General features: G+C 40.0%; 1 protein-coding gene across 4 annotated transcripts; it reads right to left on the bottom strand.

The window, feature by feature from the left end:
• Positions 1-376: 376 nt before the first annotated feature.
• On the bottom strand, positions 377-5,643 carry LOC139409535 (prothymosin alpha-A-like). 4 transcript variants are annotated; one of them, XM_071154814.1, is made up of 5 exons: positions 4,758-5,643; positions 2,123-2,194; positions 1,732-1,816; positions 1,430-1,521; positions 377-1,301 (listed from the first exon to the last, which is right to left on the bottom strand). In XM_071154814.1, exons 1-5 carry the CDS (start codon positions 4,797-4,799, stop codon positions 1,260-1,262), a joined length of 333 nt encoding a protein of 110 aa, XP_071010915.1. In that variant the 5' UTR covers positions 4,800-5,643; the 3' UTR covers positions 377-1,259. The 4 variants fall into 4 exon arrangements, with proteins under 4 accessions (XP_071010915.1, XP_071010914.1, XP_071010917.1 ...); XM_071154813.1 differs by having other exon boundaries at positions 1,732-1,819; positions 4,758-4,913; XM_071154816.1 differs by having other exon boundaries at positions 496-1,298; positions 1,732-1,819; positions 4,758-4,913.
• Between the last annotated feature and the right edge of the window lie 1,396 nt (positions 5,644-7,039).

Below are 7,039 nucleotides of genomic sequence, written 5' to 3'. Positions count from 1 at the left end.
TATGTGTGTTTGGGATTATTATTATTTAAACATGAGGTAATTGATTGTTGTAATTATATGGAAATTTACATTTTGAGCAGATTTATAGCTATATTACTTTGTTTCCCTTATTTCTAATCATCAATGTCAAATGAAATGACACAGTCCATTGGGCTAATTTTTTTTTCTTCTAATCATCAATGTCAAATTAAATGACGCAGAGTCCATTGGGCTAATAATAGTTCTCAATTATGTCCCTGGTTATGTCCTAGAAATGATAACCCATAAGAGAATGCAGTCGTTGTGGTGTTGGCCAAATAGCACTGCTCGTATATATTTGTATTGGTGAGTTTCACTGTATTTGGTGTTAAAATAATTGTTTATTGGAAGGAAAGGATTCACTCAGGTAAATTTATTAAATGCAATATAATTTACCAGATCTTGAAGTCTTTATGGCATGAATAATTTACAATGATGTACAGTTCAAACAGCTCAATAAAACACATGAACAGCATATCTGAAAAGGATACTTTTATAGATTATAGAGCCAAAAGCTGTATGTTGATGTTCATAGTTGAGGAGGTTGACTGTAACATAACATTATGAAGTCTCATCTACGACGGGTCAAAAAACTAAAGAAAAATTCAAAAAACAAAAAAAAAAAAAAACTAATCAGAAGTGCTCACAAACTAAAATTCTGGTTTATTGTCTTACAACAAATTCACACGTACATTGAACAGGCCACAACAGACAGCAATTTAAACGACATAAGAGAAAAGACACCTCTTTTCTTTGGCCTTGCCATCTCATACAAACCAACTACGTATGGTACAACTAAAGTACAAATACAAAGTTACTGGAATGCTTTAAATTTAATTGTTTTCTGAAATTTGTACAAGTTTGTGTTGAGATAACATGACATGGTCAAACCACAAGTAAAGTCTATTTCATAGAGAAGCATCAACTCCAAAGCACCGTTTGGTAACCAGAGATCACTGTCGAAAAATGGCTGACCTCCTAACAATATGTACAAAAATATAAAATGTAAATAAAAATACAAACAAATTCTCCTTTTAAAGTACTGTATCTTGTTAAGAAGGTAGAACTTTGAAGTCTTGGGTATTCTAAAAAATTTGCAGTTGGGTGTGTGTGTACACGGACGTTGGGTGTGTGTACACGGACGTTGAACTCTACTTGATGATGACCACAGTTTCCCTCCAAAACGCTCTGTGGTCTAGGAGAGAGGTTACAGGGGCTTCCAGCGGGTTGAAACACAACTCTTAATCATCATCGGTTTTCTGCTTCTTCGTTCCAACATCCTCCTGTAAAAGAGATTAGTAAAGATGAGTTATTTCCATTTAAAACAAATATAAATATATTTTTAGTTTGATTTGAAAATTAAATACCAAACAAATACAATAAGGGTAAATTTGTAAAGTTGTTATATTACCTCATCATCATCATCATCGTCGTCATCATCTTCCGCCGCCCTCTTGCCTGCGCGACCCTCGACCTCATCGTCATCTTCATCATCTTCGTCGCCTACAGAGACAGATAGAGAGGGAGACAGGTTTAGATTATTGTAGTTACGGCGTTTAACAGATAGAGAGCGCTCCAAGAAAACAATTCCCCAGGCGATCTGCCTCAGTACTTTAGCAGCAAATAGACAGCACTGCCACTAGGTGCATATGTCAACATGAAATGGATACTCTATCATCATACATAATGTTGTTGAGAGACCGGACCACTTACCCTCAACATCCTCTTCCTCATCCTCCTCCTCTCCCACATCCTCCTCCTCGTCTACATCCTCTACATCGCCATTCTCCTCAGCCTCCTTCTGGAAAACAACACAATATATCAGATACATAGAATCTGTACGTCTCCAGGGGAAAAAAATCCATGTTGAATGACAGACTGTACTCATTTAGGAGTGAGGGTAATAACCAGGGAATATCTTATTTGTAATAAAAATGAAAGAAAACATGACTTGTCCTCATGGATGTATTTCTACAAATACCTTTTTACAAGGACAGTGAAGAAGACAGGTGAGGACAGTAACTGATTGCCATATGAGCCCATCTTAAAGGTAAAGTGGTGAAATGGGTCAATTAAAGGTAAAGTGTTAAAGGTAAAGTCTTACAGCTTTTTTCCCATTGGCTGGGGCATCTTTTCCATTTTCTGCCTCCTCAACAAGCTTCTTCTCTTTCAGGTCCTGGGGGGAAAGTGAAAATGAGAGATTATGTTTGATTTATATGCCATGTGGCACATGGTGGTTCAAATATATATCACAGGCCCATCCAATCAATATTGTATGCCTTAAGATTTATTTCTAGAGTTGGTTGTCGTTTTAAAGACTTCTAAACGAGCGGGAACAAAATGTTTTCACACCCCCGCCCACCTACCCGCTTTCCCTCCCTCCACCCTCGCCTAAACTTGTAAAGCATGCTTTCGTTTTTTCTTTGAAAGGCGACACTTTGATCCTAAACCTTCTATTGGTTGCTTTTCTTCTTTACACCCCGCCTACTTTTGGAGCTCTAATAGAAGTGTTGCAACCTGACACCAGTATGGAGTTGCGAACAAAGAGCATTGTAGTTCAGTCAAGGACTCATATAATGGGGCTCTATGAAGACACGCCCGGAAAAAGACTACAATTCCCATTGCATCCTAGTAGGTTATTCAGCCAATAAGAGCCTCTAAACGAAAGCTACCAGAAGGAGGCTGACTAAATTAACTCCAGGGAAAGGAGACAATAAGACAATAGCGCCTAGAAGGGATATGCGATTCATCGACTTTCCATTCTGTAAATGAGGACAATAAGGTTCCTAATCAATCAAAACCATTCTGATTGGGTGTTGGTGTTGTATCAAGGGTCTTTATGATAAGATCAGGCTATGTTCAGGCCTATTCACTTGAAGGACAAAGGCACTTTTTTTTCTCCAATAGCCTTTTTTAGTGCCCAATAAATAAAATATAGATGTTCTAAGTCTCGTTCGTTTTAACCTATTCCTATGAGGAAATCTCTATTGATGAATTAGTTTGAGTAATGCTGAGCCCATAAGCCGGTTAGCAGCTACATCTCTCCTGTACCCGCCTCCTTTCAACATCACCTTTACGTGCCAATATTGTATTCTATAGCTATAGGCAACAACGCACAGCGATGGAAAATAAGTATAATTTTGAACCTGTAGGCTAACAGGCAGACATCAACATACTCGATTTTTTTTTCAATTACCTGGGATCGTTTGAACAGCGTATCATCGATGAGCTTATGGCAAGGGATAAAAGATCAGTAACCGCAAAAACGCAATTCAGCGCGCAATTGGTTCAGCAGGTCGAGGCTCTAAAAGCAGCGCTTTGCAATGTTTAATGAAAAACGATGCCTTCAAGATGCAATGCTAGTTTATCGTGAACGCTCAACCCACCCCCCCCCCCCCCCCCCCCCCATCTCTCTCTTTCTCTCTTTGAATAGGGTTACGCCGTGAAGGAACCAAAGAGAGAGAGGGAGAGAATGAACACTTTCACAGTTAAACTTTTCGCTCACACACGTCCTACACTGGGTGTTCACATCGGCATTACGCGCCGCCAAAGCCCGCATATACACTCACCTAGTTCCATTTATCACAAGCTACCGCTGGAAACAAGTCAACATTTATTTTGTCTCTAAAGACAAGCAAAGGAAATACTGTCTGTCTGCGCTTTTTTTCATACAAAGAATGTCTAAATCTAAGACAGTATCCAAACAAATAACCCAAGAACAGAAGCTGTTCCAAATCACACACAGACACATCATTTGGTTTACAAGCCAACTGATGCTGTTAAACCGGAGACTCCGGAGCTCGCGTTGAGGCTCCGTCACATTGCGCACAGACAAGACAGAAGCTTGGTGGAACGAAGTACACACCGCCGGGCTTATCCATGTCAATACAGCCGTGAATCACTGATTATAAACACACAACTAGAAGACAGGAATCGCTATCCCCACTCCATTTACAGTTATGCAAAATAATTACTCCCGTAGTTTACTCATCTCGTACTCAGGTCGGGTATAATTTTCATGTTGGTTCCGTTATTAATCCTTTACGCGCAATTTAAATCCCTTTCACCACATTCTGAATTCTAAAAGGCGCGAGGCTTTTACGTCCGAGCCATTCCCCATAAACTTCCACATCAATATCATATATTCAATGAAAACAGCCTCCAAAAACAATGGGTTCTATTCAAGTAGCAAGTTATGACAGACCCGGTGCGCGGTACGAATTTGTCGATTGGATCAATTAATTGCAGCCTCGACCAGCAAAGACAATGTAGCCTATAAAATGAGAAGTATACAAAGCGAATTGAACAACACGACAAAGCAGAAGTATGTGTGTGTGTGAATGAGTTCTTCAAACGAGCTTCAAATCCGTGCTCAACTGAACAGACACGGTAGTATAAACAAAGAAACGCGCGCAGACTTGTACTCTGGGCAATAAAAGCATCGCAGCTTGCTGTTAATGTTTCAGTAGACTGGTGAGCGCAACTTCGGCGTACTCATTGTTAGGCTAAATTTTTATCTAATATCATAGGTCTCCAAAAAAAGTGTTTTCATTCCTACATCCGCAACAGAAGCCTCATCCAAAACCAGTTAGATTTGATGAAGCTCGGATAAACACTTGTTCCAGTTTCCTATAGTTGTTCTCCATTCAAAATATTCCGTCCGGAATAGATTTGAATGAAAGAAAGTGTAGAAATTGTAATTTATCCATCGCTCAGGTCACAAATTGCCCTCCACTTACCTTGGCAGAGATCTCCTTCTTGTCGACTTTTGTGTCAGCCATGTTTCTGTTTTAGCCTAATGTAACAAATGTTATAGGGGATCAGAAAAAATTATGATACGATCCACTCAGTCCCACCACTGTAAAAGAAAAAAAAGACTTATAGTGCCAGTGGCAACCTGGCCCGACCGGGGAGCCTTTAATATAGAGTTGTGGGCGGAGTCGAGGCACGGCCAGTACGTTATGATTGGTCCATAATTTGGACAATGTCTAGCACTGATTGGTCCGAGGGGAACAATGGACAGTATTTTCAGAGAGGCGCGCACGCCCCCTAATCAGCCTCTCCGAATCATTGCAGTGACGAGTGGCTGGCCGTCCCCGCGCGGGGATTGATGACCCGCATAGCATACTTTCTGTCAACACAACACAAGATTAAACTTGTCAAAGTGGACAATTCTCGCGTCAGGACGTAATTTAAGCCGAATTTCGATTGCAAACATAACATAAATCCAAATGTGGACAGACTGTAACACACACACATTCGTAGTTGTTACATGTAACCTTATCACTTGTAGTCTATCCTCATCAATCACCATGTTATTCAAGGTTTATTACATTAGGTGCTGCTTGACCTTGCATGCATTTTCATTTAACTGATAGTCTAGTTGGCTAAAATACATATATTTAAATTCTGTATGATGAACTAATGTTATGAAGAAATGTAACAACTTCAAATGGGTGAACTGGATGCAATGATTTAAAATATCTTCAATGGCTTATTGCGGCATTTAGAGAACGAAGCCTAGGCTATCTCTAGTTTACACACGACAGACTGACAGATAGCTCCCCTCTCCTCCTCCCCCTTTAGAGCAGCCCCTCCCCCCCTCTCTCTCCGCACCCCCCTTTTCCATCGGCCCCCCTCCCCCTCTTTTAGCTCTCTCTCGCTCGCGCTCTCTCTGGGAGCCGTAATGCGCTTGCGCCACGTGCGGCGGGTAGAAGCGTCCATTTTCCGGCTCAGCCACCATTGTGTGTATGAGTGAAGGTCGACGCCACAGAGAAACAATTTACGAGATGTGTAGAGCATTTCTGAAAGATGTGTAGAGCATTTCTGTTGGAGGATGAATTGTTTAGAAATAGCATCTAAATCGTAAAATAAAATACTAGGCTACTTTACGCACATATTTTATGGACACTGCGCAGAAATTAGCCATAACAAAAGGACTTAGAAAAAAATTAAATAAAATAAGACAGAAGCTTCCACATTGTCAGAAAATAAGTGCAATAATGTTGCCTAGTGATTCCATTTACACATGAGTGCACCATTGAGGTAGGAGAGACTTACCTCACCAAAATGGCTTTTTCCAAGTGCCATATGTCGTCGTGGTTGTGAAAGAACTAACCTCATTGGTAGATTAACTGGAGCAAACATAAACCTGACGCTTTGCGCCCATGGATTGGATAATCTGACTGTCAATCAAATGTAGTACTCCACTAGAGTTGTTTTCAAAACCTGGAGAGTGGATTTAAAACAAATAAAAACAACTCAGTACTGAAGAGCAGAAAGTCACTAGATGATATGTTGTTAATGAGTTATTTTGAATTAAGAAGGTCTTTAAACATGGCCTACATAGACACGTTGTTAAATAACTATTTTGATGACATTTAAAAAAAAAAATAGCCTATTTAAACAGTTGGGCTATGCACAACATTGTTTGATCCCACAAACACAGGGCACTGATGTCAGTACAGTTATCAGCTCTACAGTTGTACTTAGGCCAGATGTATTAGACGTTTGCCCAAAACATTTTGCACTCGTTATTTTCAGATGGGAATAAAACGTTTTTTTTTTAAACATGATGGAAAAAAAGTTACATGTTTTGTGTGTGTTAACAAAAAATATTAAACATTTGCCAAAAGTTTGACTGTCTGTTTGCAATATTGTTGTGTAGACTAATGTGTATGTGCATGTATTCAATAATCAGAACAAGAATGTGTTAACTTTGTAATGAGCTGTTGGGTAGCTGTGGCTGTCTAAGGCTGTAATGTGTTACAGTGCGTTGTAGCAGTGAAAACCTCTATTCCTCACAAGGCCCCAATGGATCCTGCATGCTGTGACCTGCAGAGGTCCAGACCTGGATGCTAACCTGTGTGTTGTCCTGTTATAGAGATTGTATCTTATCTCACACAGGCACATTCACTACATGACAAAAATTAAGTGGACACCTGCTCGTCAAACATCTCATTCCAAAATTGTGGGCATTACTATGGAGTTGCCCCCCCCCCGCTGCTATAACAGACTCCAC

Source organism: Oncorhynchus clarkii, chromosome 5 (assembly GCF_045791955.1).
Source record: "Oncorhynchus clarkii lewisi isolate Uvic-CL-2024 chromosome 5, UVic_Ocla_1.0, whole genome shotgun sequence".
Taxonomy (NCBI): domain Eukaryota; kingdom Metazoa; phylum Chordata; class Actinopteri; order Salmoniformes; family Salmonidae; genus Oncorhynchus; species Oncorhynchus clarkii.
The sequence above is the reverse complement of the archived record's forward strand: the minus strand, read 5'-3'. Positions and strand labels throughout refer to the sequence as shown.

Coding starts and splice junctions, on each gene's coding strand:
- LOC139409535 (XM_071154813.1), bottom strand. CDS start 4,799: ATGGCTGACACAAAAGTCGACAAGAAGGAGATCTCTGCCAAG. Junction 1,522..1,731: donor TGAGGAAGAGGATGTTGAGG/GTAAGTGGTCCG, acceptor CTGTCTCTGTAG/GCGACGAAGATGATGAAGAT. Junction 1,302..1,429: donor ACGATGATGATGATGATGAG/GTAATATAACAA, acceptor TCTCTTTTACAG/GAGGATGTTGGAACGAAGAA.